At 23.4% G+C, this 16677-nt stretch overlaps 3 protein-coding genes and 1 non-coding gene across 7 annotated transcripts; 2 read left to right on the top strand and 2 right to left on the bottom strand.

Moving 5' to 3' along the window:
* Positions 1 to 49: 49 nt before the first annotated feature.
* Positions 50 to 1907, bottom strand: LOC129615348 (COP9 signalosome complex subunit 4). Its single transcript, XM_055530500.1, has 7 exons — positions 1701 to 1907; positions 1568 to 1647; positions 1250 to 1505; positions 1007 to 1192; positions 637 to 923; positions 363 to 566; positions 50 to 302 (listed from the first exon to the last, which is right to left on the bottom strand). The coding sequence occupies exons 1-7, from the start codon at positions 1781 to 1783 to the stop codon at positions 169 to 171; spliced, it is 1230 nt and encodes a 409-aa protein (XP_055386475.1). The 5' UTR covers positions 1784 to 1907; the 3' UTR covers positions 50 to 168.
* A 1338-nt stretch (positions 1908 to 3245) lies between these two features.
* Positions 3246 to 8321, top strand: LOC129615099 (plasmolipin). Of its 2 annotated transcripts, none has more exons than XM_055530167.1 (4): positions 3246 to 3407; positions 6663 to 6821; positions 6885 to 7154; positions 7221 to 8316. In XM_055530167.1, exons 2-4 carry the CDS (start codon positions 6690 to 6692, stop codon positions 7347 to 7349), a joined length of 531 nt encoding a protein of 176 aa, XP_055386142.1. In that variant the 5' UTR covers positions 3246 to 3407; positions 6663 to 6689; the 3' UTR covers positions 7350 to 8316. The 2 variants fall into 2 exon arrangements, with proteins under 2 accessions (XP_055386142.1, XP_055386143.1); XM_055530168.1 differs by lacking the exon at positions 3246 to 3407 and adding an exon at positions 6159 to 6299 and having other exon boundaries at positions 7221 to 8321.
* A 1215-nt stretch (positions 8322 to 9536) lies between these two features.
* LOC129615098 (T-cell activation inhibitor, mitochondrial) lies at positions 9537 to 12386 on the top strand. Of its 3 annotated transcripts, none has more exons than XR_008697435.1 (10): positions 9537 to 9678; positions 9759 to 9897; positions 9968 to 10091; positions 10185 to 10443; positions 10744 to 10964; positions 11021 to 11112; positions 11176 to 11420; positions 11479 to 11610; positions 11669 to 11953; positions 12016 to 12386. XR_008697435.1 is itself a non-coding variant. In XM_055530166.1 (10 exons), exons 2-10 carry the CDS (start codon positions 9668 to 9670, stop codon positions 11901 to 11903), a joined length of 1458 nt encoding a protein of 485 aa, XP_055386141.1. In that variant the 5' UTR covers positions 9544 to 9584; positions 9641 to 9667; the 3' UTR covers positions 11904 to 12386. The 3 variants fall into 3 exon arrangements, 2 of the variants coding, with proteins under 2 accessions (XP_055386140.1, XP_055386141.1); XM_055530166.1 differs by having other exon boundaries at positions 9544 to 9584; positions 9641 to 9678; positions 11669 to 12386; XM_055530165.1 differs by having other exon boundaries at positions 11669 to 12386.
* On the bottom strand, positions 10493 to 10564 carry Trnae-uuc (transfer RNA glutamic acid (anticodon UUC)). Its single transcript has one exon. It is a non-coding gene; the product is annotated as a tRNA-Glu (tRNA).
* Positions 12387 to 16677: the final 4291 nt, after the last annotated feature.

Raw genomic sequence — 16677 nt, 5'->3', positions numbered from 1 at the left:
TTCTAAAACAAATAAAAATTTGTCACAATTTAAATAAATTTTATAATTTTTCTTACTCAGTTTTATTTATATTAAATTTAAAAATACATTTGAAATTTAATGCAAACTATATGCTCAATTAGTTTACATTAGTTGAAAAAAGCCAAAATTATTTGAAAATTAAATGTTTTATTGTTGCATTTGTTCATCTAAAGTTTTTAACATCCATTCAGGCTCGGCTGCTGAGATTTTCTCTATAATACCATTAACTTGATAACATAAAGATTGAATTTGTTTATCCCACAGGGGAAGAATTTCACGAGCTACAATAAGATATAATTCCAGAAAAAAACAAAAAATAGAAATTTTTGTATAAAAAATACTTTCAAAATGAACAATTCCATCAATTTGGTCTATGTAGCCGTTCATACGACCCTCTGTTATCATTTGACTTGCAATTTTTTCCGCTTTTGCTGGTGGAATTTCCAACAATGCTCCTAGCTCTTCAAAGGTAATATTATTATATAATTTACTAGCTGATAAAAGATTATGTTCAAATACAGCACGATCTAGTATTGAGGAACCATCTAAAATATTAATCAAAAGAATTAAAATCAAATTAATGTTAATTTTTTCTTTTGGATAGTACAAACTCACCTAATGTACTAGCTTTCTGATGAATATGTAATAGAGCTTCAAATTCTTGTAATTCTGATCTTCTTATAATTCTATCCAAATACATTTTTTCTAAGATTGAATACGCGGGTAAGTGTTGACACCTTTCATCTTTAAATAATGTAGCCAACATTCGAGATCTTTGTTGTCCAGCTGATGCTAAGACGGTGCAAATCAAAGCTTTTTTTAAAGCTGTCATTCTTTCACCCTCGTCAACAATTGTACGATATGATAGTTCATTATACCTCTGAGCGGCTTCAATAAATTTTCTAGTAATTATTATAATAATATTTAATTATCATGGTCGTTCTTTAATACCCACAACTATTTTATTAACTATATTTGTATGTACCTTCTATAATCTAAAACTCTGGCATAGCAAACCTTATACATAACTTGTAATTCCTCACTGGTAGTTTCCGCTTGCAAAAGAGAAGCTCTGTTAATATATGCTTCTGCTTGAACTGGATCTTCATCCTCCAGATAAAGTCGAGCAATTTTCAAGTATGTCTCTAATTTATAATCAACCGAATATTGCCTACAAAAATTTTTTTAATAAAATCTCAATAATTAGGTTGTAATGAAAGTGTTTCACTTTTGCCCTGTTTCTAAGGGTATTCCAACTAAGACATTTGCAGCCTCTTTCCAATTTTGATTACGTTCATATATTTGTGCTAAATGCTGCCTTATTCCAGCGACTTGCTCTTCGAAAGATATTACCCTGGGCTGAACTTTATCTAATGTGAAATGTGAAACCACCTTTGACACATCATCATCTAATTTACTTAGATAACTGCCTACATCCGTCAAAATTTGGCGAGAAATAACCAAACTCACATGCTCATTTACAACTAAAATATGAATTTTAATTGATAATTTTTAAAATTTCTTAACATATAGTTGTTCTTCTTACTTGCTTCTACAAAAAGTTTCAAAGTATCTATCAAATCTGCTCCTGTGTTCTGTAAGATCCCATCTAAAAGTTGCCGGTACCTAAAAAATTATGCAAAATGTATTGATAAACCACTAATATGAAAATTTCTTACTTATCTGCCTGCTCTTTGTGTGTACCAGAAAAATTCGTTAAAGCTACAAGTTGTGCCCGTAAATTACTTGCAGTTATTACCATTTTTTATTTTTGAGACAGTTGTTGAACACAAGAATTCTCTCAGTGTTTTTGGAAATATTATAATACAAATTTTGTGAATTTTCTTTCCTCCAGACAAACTAGTTTTCCAAAAGTAATAAGGGTATAAAATATATTTATTGTCAATCATTGACAATTAAAATTTCAAATCTTTTGTATGCTGGGTTATGAAAACTTAAGTGTAGTCGATTGTGTATTATGTTCAGTAGTATGAAATTGTTTATTTCACATAATATCAGAAACTTTACATAATATAAAAGTGTGGCTGTGTACTATGACACAGTATATTAAGAGTATTAGTAATCGGCGCATAATAGGTTCCTTTACGAATCTGAATTGAATTTTAACTCAGTTAATTTACTGAGTCACAAGACATGCCTATTTTCCACAAAAATAATTTATTTTTTGAAAAGTTGTTTGAATTTTAACAACCTGACTTATTATGTGAAGTTGTCAAAAAGTTGCTCAAGCATCTACCTCAATGGATGCATATCGCGTAATACCTGTGTCAAATGGTCTAATACCCGTAGCCCGTACATTTTAAATCAAGTGAGCTAAATGAGCTATACGCCAACGCAACGTGTTGGAATTTTCAGTCATGAGAACGCGCACATTTTTTATGTTTTTTTAATGGCTATTGGAAAAGGTAAAGCGCGAATTTAAAATTTAACAATATAAACTTCTTTTGGAAAATATTTTAGAATTTTAAACTTGAATAAAGAAATTGGTTTTTTGGAGGTTGTTGGAATTTTCTTGAGCGCAATTAACGATAAATAAGTAATCTGTAATATTTTTTATGATTTAGCTTTTAGGTTATAGCAAAATTATTAGTTTTTAAAAATTTGAATTATCCCAGCTAGAGATGAAATTAAAAATAAAAATTAGGGTCTTCGAAATTCAAATATCTACACACCCCTTCAGAAAGTTTTTTGACAAATCATACGTATTAATGACAAATTTTTAATGGCCTTAAATGTGCAATAATAGTAGCAAGGTTGATAAACAAAGTAAATTTTTGTATTTGATATAATGCAAGAAGGATTTTAGGTTTTATTCTTTATAAAAAAGATATTTTCATATAATGAATATACATTAACATAAAGTATCACATTTCAGTTGGTACAATCGTACCAACATGTACATCAAAATAACATAAATCTTATCATTTTTGTAAATATTCAAGTAGAAGAGTTTAAAAACGTATCTTTATTGATATGGATGTATACCTGTGTTACTCAAAATGTCAAAATTACAAAAAATTTTTTGATGCCACAGATATTTAATTACATATATATCTAGTTGTCAACAGCTGTCAACAAAGAAATAGTTAAACGCGGAAAGCTTAATTTATCTAAAAAAGCTTTTTTTATTGAAAATATTTTAAGCTGAATATGATTTTTGTTTTTTTTTTGTTTTTTGAGTTGCGTGACATTTTAAAGTTTTTGCCTTTTTGAAGAAATTGGGCTTTTCATTAATTCAGTGTGTTTTGTTTTTTTAGTTGTTTTTAATAAAAGTTTTCAACCCAGTGAATTAATTCTATTTCGGCAATTTTTATTTTATTTGTTATTTTTATTTCATAATTACTACATTTATTTGTATTTATTTTGTAAGTTTTTGACATTTATTAAAAAAATAAGTTTTTTTCAATAAAATTTATTAAATAGAAATTTCATATTGGCATTATTTAATATTTTGTTTAAAGTGAAAAACTAAAAATACCTGTTGCATGAATGTTTTTTTTTAATTTTTTTTTATATATACGCCTATCAAATAAAATTTTTTGCTTAAATCATCAAAATGTTAGTGTTTTAGCATATATGTAGCAATAAATACATCACAACAGTTTTATATTAGAAATTTAGCATATTAGTAGGTATATGTACTATTTAGTAAATAACATAAGTGATGAGCTAATCTTATTCCAAAGTTTATAAATAAACTCCAATGATTATATTTATATACTAAATGTACTTATGTAGGTAGGTAACATGTTGACATGTTGATATTTTCTTTAAAATCAAAATTCCATTTAGGGAATTAAGGAAAATTCCATTTAGGGAATAAAGAGACTTATAATTATTTTATCATAATTTTTAGTGAAAAAAAATGAAGTCATAGCTATTTGTCATGAAAATATATGTGATTTGAAACAATGAATATTTGTTTATTAAAATTAATTTATTTAAAAGAAGTGGCCAAATCTACAGCAGGTACCTAAGTACATAATATGTATGTAAATAATATTGAATGAAAATTATATTTAAAGATGAAAACCCTATTTAATTTAAACTATATTGAATAATGTACTATATACATATTATTATTTATGATATGGTTACCATTAGTTAATTTTAATTAATGTAGGTTAAGGTAAGATCTAAACTATTGCAAATAGAAACCGATTAATGCATAAGAAAACTACATGATAATTTCAAGAAAATATTAGCTATCTAGCTTATAATTACTTGGTTGTATATTCTTATGTACATATACTTACATATTATTATCAATTTATTGAATAAAAATTTTTTTGTTTGAATAATAGTAACTGTAAAGTTTAATGTACATAGCCGCATATTATATATATATATATATGTACGTATGTACATACATAGCTTAGCTACAAATTTCTATATTCAGATTTTTTTTTACATTTTTCACAAAAATATTTATCATCATTTCTTCCGCTTTAAATTCAAAATATTTCTTTTATTATGCATATAATAAACAAAAAAAAGCAATACACAAAAAAAACCAGAATTAAAATCTTAAAATGTTCATATTTAATTTTTCTTTCTTTTATTTTTCATTTAATTATGACATCATAAGTAAGAATTTTTTATGCTTATATAGCATAGCATTCAATGACAAAACAAATAGTAAAAAAAAATTCAAAAATATAAAAAGATCATTGTATAACAATATAGGTATGCATATAGCATACATACAAACATACACATTATGTACATTAAAACGATGTTGTAATCAAAAACTCATTTTGAAATGCGATAACTATAAAAAGGCACCTAAATAATAACAAATTTATGTTTGTTTGTATAATAACTGAATAAATTAATCAAGTTTTATTTTAATAAAAAATGACAATGCGAAGAGAAAAATTAAAAATCTGTACATACATATGTACAAATGTATGTATGATTTACATATATAAAAAAGATGGTACTATACTCTCTTCTGACTCTAAAATCTGTAGATGTTTGCATATTTTGTGTACCATAATTATGCATAACTTAACAAACGTCTTATAACGTTTATTCGTCTTATAAAAATAAGAGGAATTCTTAATATTTAGCATCTTAAAAAAAATTTGTTAATGTAATTCTAATTATATAAATTCTTTAAATTTTTATTAATTTTGATAATAATGAACAGTAATTTTATTCAGTAATTAAGGTAGGTGTCTCTATTATTCACATATTTCACGACCTCTTAATTTATACACTCAGGTATCATTATGTATATTTTATTTTATGATAAAAAAATGTGCCTAATATTATGCTATACAAAATTTCTATACAATACAATGTCTATCACTGATAGTTTATGTTCCTAATACCAACTATAATATTTGTTTTAAGCTGTTAAAATGATAATATTAAATAAAAATTGATTATTAATTTAGATTGTTTTTTGAAAAACTATGAAAAATGGATACCGTAATTGAAATAAAACATATTCATGGCTACGGGTTATAATTTTTAGTAGAGAAATAAGACTAGTTTGTGTTTAATTTTTTGCAGTTATGTATTTCAAAATTCAGTGGAAGAGAGTGTTACGATCATTTCGATTAATATATATATAAAACAAAATATATATGTACATACACATTGAACAGAAAAACCTCTTAATAATTAAAGGAAACCTTGTGTATATGAGTAATAGTGCTGGCAATATTAGACACAGTTACCTTACTATTTATTTACTTACTATGTATTAACTCATGTTCGAATTATATACATAAACACAATTTGTGAACCATAACGTTATCGAATGGTAAGAACTTTAATCGGTCAACAATAAAGTTTCATTATTTTGATTTAACACCAAAATAAAGAAAAGATTAAATTAAAAGTAAACTACAGAATGAAGTAAATTTTATCTTATCAGATCCTTTGATTATGAATGAATTTATTGTAATTTTAAATTATCATTTATTTGGTATTGATAACATTTTAATTTTAAAGATAGGAAATAAAGAAATTCTTTTTGAAATTTTTAATAAAAAATAAAATTTCGGTCATACATAATTCTAAAAATCAAATAATTTTATATCTTTGAAGTTGTTAGAATATTTTTGGTAATTGTTAAAATTTCAATATCCAAGAACTATTTTATTAAGTTGTTGTACAATAATTTTAATTAAACTTTAATTTTTAAAGTTAGGTAGTTGAATCATTAACCAAATAATAACTTATTATACACTCATTGTTTAAGGATACTTAGTATTTTACTGTCCGTCTCAATGAATTCATGTATAGTAAGTAGTCTTGGTATTTTATGTTTACAGTATCGAAAATTAATTGTCTGCCTTAGGAATTCTACTTGTACGTCATGTATTACAATTAATTGTATTGATTAATAATATTTTATAGAAGCTTTTTCATGTATTATTCACATTACTATTTGGTTGTGCATTACGTGTTTCTAAATATACATATATATGTATGCATATGCATATATAATATAGAAATACATCAGTTATAGAATTTTCACTAAAACGTAGTAAAATTTATTGACATCATATTGTAATAAAAATTAAAAAAATGTATACCTTAGTTAAATAATATATTTTATGTTGATAAAAGTTACAGTAAAATTAAAAATAATTTTTATTTTATAGATCTAGTCGCAGAAATTCATAATTATAATGGCGGATCCAGGTTTTCCAGGCAGACATACGACAACAACAACTGTTACTCAGACCGCAGTTGCACCACAAATTCGTTTCGATAAATCATATATTAGAACTCCTTCAGGAATTTTAAAATGTGCTTGCATGGTAGGTTATTTTGGATAATTAATAAAATAAAGCAAAGAATAACAAAATTCAATTACTTTCTAGTTTTTGAATCTAGTTGGTTTCATTTGTATTCAATGCTCTGGAAATCATTCATATCACTCAAGAGGAAGTTATTTCAGTTCGATTTCAATGACAGGTTTTTGGTTTACAGGAACACTATTAGCATTTTATCTTTTTCATATTTGTGAAAAATTCTATCAAATTCCATGGCTTAAAATTGAGATGTGGTTTTGTGCAATATGGACAATTTTATATGCATTCGCGGCTGGTTTTGCGGCAGCCTATGGAATTGAAGCATATTCAGCCGCAGCTGTAAGCATTTTTTTTCTTTTATTTTAATATAATTTAATAAAAGAAAATATTTATGTATTTTTTTAGTTCTTTGGATTTTCTGCAATGTGCTTATACGGTTATGATGCATTTTTAAAATATAAGGCCGTTAGGAATGGCGAAATCGCTCAAGGTAGTAGGGTCGTATCTAAGCAAACCACATCCGCCCAAGCTTAAAAAATAAAACAAACTGCAAGCTTTAAACAAATTGCAAGTCCAAAAAAAAAACTTTATATACAAAATTAATTTTAAGCAAAAATATTTAAAATTTCTTTGGGTTAATTTAATATCTATTATCTATGAAGACAAAAAAAAATTAAATACAAAAAAAAGTCTAATATGTATTATAAAATTTTTTTCTTAATTTTAATTTTTGAAATTTCGTTTATTTTTGAAGCTTAAAAATTTTGCTTATCATTTACATTTAAATGAGTATAGTTTGAATATAAAAATTTTTTAATTTAATTAATAAGTTCTTCAACAAATTTTAATTAAGCTTTTAGAAAAATTTTAAAAATTTTAGTAATATTTTTTTGTAATGCACTAACAAATTATATAGCGAATTCACCATAACTTTAATCATAATAATGGTATTAATATCAAATCTAAAACTATGCCAGCGTGGAAATCAAAATCAATTTTTTAACTCAAATAAAAAGGATATTTATTTTGTCCATTCTACCAATTATAACTGTGTATATCAAAGAAAATAATGATAAAAGTTATTATTTTATTAAACATTTACTTTATGAAAAAAAAAATTTATTAGCATTGTGTTAATTTTTATGAACACAATGCTTTGTTTTTTTAATACAAATAATTGAACTCAAATTTTCTATTTCTAATGTATTTAAATAAAAAAAAACTCAAATTAAATAAATTTTTGGATGAAATTAAATTCAAAACGCTAAATATGGTTATTTGAAATTCATTATCTATTTTAGAGCTGGCACGGTAAAATCAAAAGTTTTACATAAATTTTACAATTTAAATATTTTTATTAGAATAAATTAGTCATTTTATGAAAGAAAAACTCTTTAAAAAAAAGAAACAAATTTACATTTTATAAAAAAGAAAAGGTCCAGTTTATAAAAAGAAAAATGCATTTTAATTATTAAAAGCAAAATAAGATTAATGAATAATATATCTATATATTTGTACTTTTTATTAACTTTTATTAATTATAGAAAATATGTTATGCATAAGTTGAAAAGTAATTTCTTATGCAATATTTAAAAATAAATACAAAATTATAATATGTATTTATGTCACAAGTGTTCATATTAGTACATATACATATATGCATAAATTATACAATATATCAATATTTTTTGTAAAATAAATTACATACATATATACATACACACATATTATTATAAATTTGATTTAAATTTCTGATTTGTATTTATATACAAAAGTTTGAATAAAGAATTATTAAGAATATTTTGTGTTACTTAAATTGCGATATAAAGAGAAATACAGATTTGGACATACTATGAGAAGTCATCAGATGACATTTTTAGGATTAGAAATTTTAAAGACCATTTTTAAATTCTTAAATTTTCAAAAAATTTTTCGACTTTTTCGAAATAAATCGACAGTTTTCTTTTAGAACATGATTTATTTATCAAAGTCATGTAATATACAATAAAAGAAAAAAAAGCTTAGAATCAGTTTTGAAAAGTTTGAATCGGTACACCTTATATTTCAATGTCTTAGAAAATTTTGTGATGTCGAGTAGTAATTAACTATTGATATCTAATTTTTTCAGAAAAATTTTGGGCCATTTGGGTAGTAATAATGTTTTTCAAGGATTTTTTCTTAAAACTATTCAAAAAATTAAATATCTTTTTACATCAAAAAGCTTTTAAAACTTTAAGTAATACTGCTTTCATAACTTTCTTTTTCAAAAATGTAGTTATCATGTTATGATAGAAAACCCGAGAAATGGGTGATTATTTTATTACAAAATCTGAAATTTTATGGAAAATTAATATGCATGATAAATTTGTTAGAATGAAAATATTTTGTATTAAAATATCTAAACCACTTTCTTATGATATTTTTTAAGAAGACTTTCTTATTTCTGAAAAAAATTAATTTCTTTCGAAACTGTTTCTTACGAACTGAAAAAAAATATTTTTAGGGTAACGGTAAATTAGTTTCATTTAACTACAATTATTACAAGTAGATGGCCAAGAATTGAAACGAAAATGTGAACTACGTAAATATATTGTGAATTTTTTATATTGACAGTTTGATAACAATGTTACATCCACTTAAATTTGATTAAAGCAGCGTGGCCCCCAATATTATATTTTGCTGTCAAAACCAGCTGTGTTTTGATAATAAAAGATACGCAAATAATATTATTAGTAGTAGTAGATAATTCATTATTGTAAAATAAAAAATGTACATACAAAATTTTTGTAAATAAGCATATATTTTATTAACAAAATTTATTTTAGTAACCGATTTTAAAAATATATAAAACAATGTTTAACTAGTAAGATAAAATATTAATATTTCGAATCTTTTAGTTCGTGTAAAAAATAATATTTTTTTTTGACAAATTGCTATCTGCAGCCTTTTAAAAAATAACATTCGTGTTCCTCAATCCATTCAATGGCAAAGATTGATATCCAGCGCTGAAATTGCAACCGCATTGAGACCATTTTATTTTGCGGTACATCCGGACTTATTTGGAAGACATCCCGAACAGAGAGTATGAACTAATCTGGTGCAAAGAATATGAATTTGAATATTGTTTTATAAATTTTATTTTAATTTTTCAGACCGTTAACGAAGAATCTCTTAAGCATCTTAGTGCACATTTAGAAGCAATACAACAAAGACGTTTGGCGCAAAGCGCACCAAAAACATTAACATTTTACATTCGAGACAAACAAATAGACCGAGGTAGGTATAAATTATTACTCTGCGTAATATGTACATATGAACAATAATGTTATAATAATATACATACATATATGTATTTCTTTTTTTTTTTAGATTCATTTAAACTTGTAAAAATATCTTTAGAAAGAAATAGCGACGTTAAATTTGTTATAAAAAAGTTACTACAAAGCGTTAATTTATCTACTGAGTTTGTTGATAAAATTAAAAGTAGTAACATTTCTAAATTACATAACGTAAATGCAAATGGTTCGCATCAAACACAACAAAAACATCAAGACGTTTATTACTCTGATTTTCAAAACTACGAGTATGAGTTCCGAAAATCTGCACAACAAGTAGAAAAAACTTTAGTGTACGTATTTATTAATTTTATAAAATTATTCAAATTAAAAAAAAAAAACTTCCCATACCGGGAATCGAACCCGGGCCTGCTGGGTGAAAGCCAGCTATCCTAGCCACTAGACCATATGGGATATATTAAAATTAAATGTAGAATTGAGTTATAAAATTTTTTAAAATTAAAAAAAAATATTTTGCATTCGCAAATATATATATGTATACATATATAATTTCTTAAACAAATAATTGTAGATTTTATATACTGGATTACACATATTATATATGTATACATTTGGTATATTTCTTTTATCAGATCGTGGCTGAGTGACAATGGGTCTACAGCTAGGGAACGTGATAAGGATCTACAAGAACTAAAAGAAGAAGTTATTAAATTACAAAAATCGTTAGCAGAAAGATTGAAATTGAAAGAGCTTAGGTATGATTGTGGTTGGAATTATGAGCATTATAGAGGATGCTTGAAAACTTTAGAGAGATTGGCAAACATGTACGAAAAGGAAACACGAATGTTGCAAGGTAATATACTTTAAATATTTGCCTGTATTACATAAAAAAGGTTTGTTGTAATTCAGGAAGAGTGGTAGTTTTTGCTCCATTTACTGGTGTGAGTTTGGAAGGTCATGTTATGCTTTTCACTGGTGATGTTTTAAGCAGTTGGTTAGATGTACATAATTATATTTTGAATAATTAACAAAATATCAAAATTAAAATATTAACATACTTTCAGTTTATTAAAAACATACCAAAACACGATATATTTCTTGAAAAAATACCAAAATATGAAAGTGCTTTATCGCAAGTTTTATTAAATATTAAGATAAGACGAAGGAAATTTATGCCAAAGAGACAAGTAGTAGAATATGCTGGTTATTTAAGTAAAATTACTACAACTTTACTAGATTACTTAACAACAAAAAAATTCCCAAAATCTTGGCCGAATGATTTGAGCAATTTTGAAATTGTTATAGAGTCGTGAGTATTAGTATTTACATTAAATATTTGAAATATTTTATTTTACTTCAAAAATTAGAGAAGCTGGTCCTTTAATGATCAGTCCTACAGGGCAAATAATAACACCTGCTACATGCCCTGGTTTCATGTTGATTGATTTTATAACAACAAATTTAGATGAAGCGAGACAAAAAGCTGAAACCTATAAACGGTAATATTATTCATAATTTTTAGATTTTTAGTAAAATTTTAAAAATATTTAATTTTAGGACAAAACATATTGAAAAGGAGCTGCACAAAAACTGCATAGACATTCTAAAGTTGAAGTCATTAACAAAAGACGATTCTGTAACACCGGAAAAAATGATTAAATGTCTTGAACGATTACTGAAATGTGGCTTAGATACAAAATTATCCGAAAATATTCATTTGAATATAACCAATTATTATTCAGTTTTACATGATGGCACTGTAAATATACCTTGGGATTTTACAGTCAATTAAAAATATATAAATTACTTATTTTTTAAATTAAATAAATCACATCAAGATTGGTAAAAATAATCTTCTTTGAAATTCGAAATATACATACATATTTAAATATTTTTATTAATAGATTTATAAACAAAAAATAGTATTAAAATAGTGATAACAAATTTTGGATTATTCAGTATACAAAACGTTCAACGCTTAGGCAATTGCTATAGTAATAATGAAAGATACAAAGTGGGCAACTATGGATTTTAGAGCTTTATATAAAAACAGAAATTCTTAACAGTTATAACTAAAGAGTCAATTAAACTTGAAAGTAGTCACAATTTCATATGTGTATATATGTATAAACAAATAATGTTTAAGAAAATTAAAATGTAAAGCCATTTTGAGATGTGTCATATATTTTTTCACAATTAAAACATTTAGTCAAAATTTCGGATTTAGAAAAAAAACAATATTGTGTTCTTAAATTAATGCATTAGAAATATTGAAAAATCAAGTAAAATAAAAATTTTATTATTTAAAAAACTTTTGACATTAATTTATTTTGAAATAGATTTGAATTTTAAATAAATAATAGAAATTAATCTTTTTAGTTAGGAATTTTACTGCGTTCGAATAACACTAACATTTAAATTTTTTTGTTTGGAAAAGGAACTGTGTCAGAAAAGTTATGTCTCAAAAATTCCGCCTTAGTTCTGGTTAAGAGCCCAAATTTTGGTATTTTCGATAATTCAATTAAAAGTTAAGACCTTAATATAATGCACGTTCGATAAATCTAAAGTGCAAAATTTTCAAAATAGCATATTCGAAAATGACATTTTACTTTCAGTTCTAAAGTATTTTTAAGCTTTTTATAATTACTGCAAAAACATTATTAGTAAGAATGCATAAAAATTTTTAATATTCAAAAATTATTCGAATATGTTACAAATTAAAAAGTAAAATATGAATATTATTATATATTATCGCCGCATATTTAAAGCATGCGTAAAAGACTTGAAATTTAATTTAGAACCTTCAGCGCATATCTAAATTATCAAAAGTTTTCATTCTTTATATGTGAAATATTTTAAATTTGAAAAAAATCATAAAGATAAAAAATCTGAAACAACAAAATAGTTAATTCCTGTAGTTCTGCAATGATGCCAGATTTTTAAGATTTAAGTTAGAATTTAAGTGCATATCTGAATTATCGAAAAACTCCGAAGGTACACAGACATAAACTGGAAGGGTAACAATGTATTGGCGTACAATCGAATTTTGGTAACCGAAACGTTTTTGGTTAGCATTACTTAACTAACACGTTTATGAGATTTTATGGACATTTGCTTTTAGCGCTTTTTAAATAAATTTCAAACATGGTAAATGAAAATAATGAAATTAATTTAACCGTTTTGTATGAGGCTTCATTTTGATTTGATTTATCAAATCTAGGAAAAGAGAAAAGTTTTGTGAGGAGATTAATTTCAGATATGAACTGTTCTTTGACAAAAGATCGTTACCAAACCCACCCGTTACATGCAACTGATATTTCGATAGAAAATATAAACTTGAAGTTCAATTTAGATTAATGAATACTAAAAGGAACATAGAATTCTAAAAATTAATACACAAATGGTTAGTGCCCATTTTAATACAAATAAAATTTATGGCTAAAAAAACAATAAAAGAAGTACTTTTTTTTTCTGCATTCAATTTATTATCTGGCATATGTAAAAAAAAAAAATAAATTTAAATTTAATTTTTCTTTTGTATTTCTGTTGTATCTTTCTTAAAAAATTTGAAGAAAAAAATTATTTGCGTGTATAAATATGATCTTTTTGTTTCCAAATCGGTTTTATCACATTACATACAAACACTCGTTTTAAAAATTAAAATTTTATATACATACATATAAATTTTTTTTTTTGGAAACTGTTTTCTTTATTTCTTTTATTATTTTCTATTTTGGAAAATTCAGCGTTTAATTTTCTTATATAATATTTTTTTTTATATTTAGACATATAATATACTTGTACATACATATATTATTTTATATTATAATTTTCAAAATTCATTTATATTTAAATTAAATTATGGCAGTCTTTACAAATTTTTTTTCTATATTTTGTAATTATTTCATAGTTTCAACAAAACATATTTTATTAATTTTTTAATTAATATTTTTTTAAAAAGGATTGTTAATTTTTCTATAATAGTTTTTCCTAAAAATTTTTTGATTTTTTTTTTATATTTTTTCTATTAATCTATTATCATTACTATTACTATTTTTTATTATTATTTTACTATTACTATTAATATACTATATTATTATTATTTCTATTTTAAACGCTGTTTGTTTTAATTTTCTTGAAATTTAATTTTGAAAAGTAAATTTTTTTTTTATAACTAAAATGAAAAATAACAACAGTTCCTCGAAAATAGAAAAGAACAAAATGAAAAATGTAATGCTGTTGTATGTAAATTTTGTGTGTTGTATTTATTGCATTAAAGGTTTACAATTTTATTTAAAAAAAGGCGACTAACTTAGAGATAAATTGAATGAGATTTTTTTTTATTTTTTTTTCCTATTTTCAGATTTGTTATCTTTTCTTTATTTTTTTCATTTTTCAATTTTGCAGCAAAATTTTTAAGTTGTTTTTATATATTTAAACATTTACAATTAAATTGAACAATTTTGATAGGATTTCAATAATAAAAAAAAAGGTATTTATTTCATTTTTTTTTGTTCAATTGTAAATGCATTTTAATTAAATTTAAATATTCCATCAATATTTATTAAAAAAAAATTGTGAATCACGGAATTCTGAAATTGGAAAGTTTTTTTTAAATCTTTTGAAAATTAAAAATTCCAGAACAACCATTTGAAAAATAAATGAAAAAAACTGGAATTTTTTTTGTATAAAAGAATACTCTATTATTAAAATCAAAATTTTGGAATTGCTGCAATTTTTTTCATTCTCATTTTACATTTTTGTTTGTTGTTAAAATGTGCTTTAAATTTTGTACATTATACAAAAATGCAATTAAAAAGTTACATAAATACATTGATTAAACATTCAAAAAAAAATTAAAACTGTTTAACTTTATGTAATCTATTTAAACAATAAATTAAAAATTATTGTATTTATTTTAAATTTAATATACTTTCACGACTTATGCATATCTAAGGACTTCTACCAAAATGTGGATCTAACATCAAATTGATTTATTCAGTAATCGCTAAAGAAGTCAAGCTGGCATTAGATTTGCATTGTGGTAGGAGTCCTAGGACAAAACAATTTTCGTCAAAAGCCAAATAATTTGAATTTTTTTTAAATACAAATTCATAATCAATGCACATATTTTTTGTTGTTTAATATATTTTTTAATCCACAATTTTGATTTTAAGTGATTCACAAAAATTTAATTTTTTAATTTAATACTAGGGCCTTTTTGTTAAAACTTGTTTTAAAATAGTTTATTAAGCCCAGTTTTAAAATTTCTAAATTTTTAAAAAAAAAAAAAGGTTTTTCTTAATTTTTTTGAACATTCTTTTTTCATCATAAAAGTTATTTAAAATTATTACAAAAAAAAAAAAAAAAACAAAAAAAAAAAGCAGAAAAAAGAATGTTTATTTTAAATTCAACTTTAACAGGTACACCATATTATGTTTCATTTTCACATAAATTTTTTTTTTAATTTAGAATTTCAAAACAAAATTTTTGGTCACAATTAAGCTCATTATAGTGTACATTTAATTTCAATAAATTTAAAGAAAAATAATTAAAAGATTTTCTATTGAAATTGTTTTACAAATATTTTGAAAATGTGATTCTGATTTCATTAAAGAAATTTACAATTGTGTAATTGAAAATGTAATTGAAAAAAAATATTACTTATTCAAATTTTTAAATATAATATAAAATTATACAATACATAAAAGTGTACTTAAAGGAATATATTGATTTTTGCAGTTTTTCTTTAATTTTAAAAAGAATTTTTAATTTCTTTTAAATCGATTTTCTTTAACTTTTCTTTATAAGTTTTGTACACAGCTTACATATGGACATGATACATATTATTATTTTGTTTTAGAAAATATAAATATTTTGTGTTAGTTAATTAATGCATTTTGTATTTCATAAAGAATGCAATTTTCGGAGAAACCAAATATTTGGAAATTTATATTAGTAAGTAGACAAGAAAAAAAATAATTAAAATTGTATAAAAAAATATTTAAATAAAAATGTTGCAAACAATTTCAATGCTTAACAATATTTTCTATGAAATTATGGCTTGGTTTCCTTTTTATAAAATCTTAATAGCTTGAATATTTAAATTACTGAGTCAGAAAGAACTCTTTACAATATACTAAAATGTTTGAAAATTTACACATCATGCACAGAATTCATAATTATTTATATAAATATAATACATATAAGTTAGAAAAGTTAAATTTCAAAATGGAAAATGTAAAATGAAATTTTTAACTTTTACTTTTTTAATTTGGTTTTTATTTGTTTTTTTGCATGCGTTTTGTTTTTCTATCAATTACACATGTATTACGAATTCTTTCCTATAAAATAAATTTTATTCCTATTAAACGAAAATATAAATATTTTCATTTAAGAAAACAATTCGGTTTGTATTCAAAATTTTTTATAAATTTAATTAAATAAAATTACGCGTTTTTTATTTTTAAAATAACCAATCAATATTATTTCAATAATACTATATTTGAAATATTGAATTTTAAATTCAGAAATCATTTTAAATTTCCCAGTATTAAGACTTTTCC

Source organism: Condylostylus longicornis, unplaced genomic scaffold (assembly GCF_029603195.1).
Source record: "Condylostylus longicornis isolate FDR11 unplaced genomic scaffold, ASM2960319v2 ptg000135l, whole genome shotgun sequence".
Taxonomy (NCBI): Eukaryota; Metazoa; Arthropoda; class Insecta; order Diptera; family Dolichopodidae; genus Condylostylus; species Condylostylus longicornis.
The sequence above is the reverse complement of the archived record's forward strand: the minus strand, read 5'-3'. Positions and strand labels throughout refer to the sequence as shown.

Coding starts and splice junctions, on each gene's coding strand:
- LOC129615348 (XM_055530500.1), bottom strand. CDS start 1,783: ATGGTAATAACTGCAAGTAATTTACGGGCACAACTTGTAGCTTTAACG. Junction 1,648..1,700: donor CACAAAGAGCAGGCAGATAA/GTAAGAAATTTT, acceptor ATAATTTTTTAG/GTACCGGCAACTTTTAGATG. Junction 567..636: donor TCAGAAAGCTAGTACATTAG/GTGAGTTTGTAC, acceptor TTAATATTTTAG/ATGGTTCCTCAATACTAGAT.
- LOC129615099 (XM_055530168.1), top strand. CDS start 6,690: ATGGCGGATCCAGGTTTTCCAGGCAGACATACGACAACAACAACTGTT. Junction 6,822..6,884: donor TTTTAAAATGTGCTTGCATG/GTAGGTTATTTT, acceptor ATTACTTTCTAG/TTTTTGAATCTAGTTGGTTT. Junction 7,155..7,220: donor AAGCATATTCAGCCGCAGCT/GTAAGCATTTTT, acceptor GTATTTTTTTAG/TTCTTTGGATTTTCTGCAAT.
- LOC129615098 (XM_055530165.1), top strand. Junction 9,898..9,967: donor GAAGACATCCCGAACAGAGA/GTATGAACTAAT, acceptor TTAATTTTTCAG/ACCGTTAACGAAGAATCTCT. Junction 11,113..11,175: donor TTTTAAGCAGTTGGTTAGAT/GTACATAATTAT, acceptor ACATACTTTCAG/TTTATTAAAAACATACCAAA.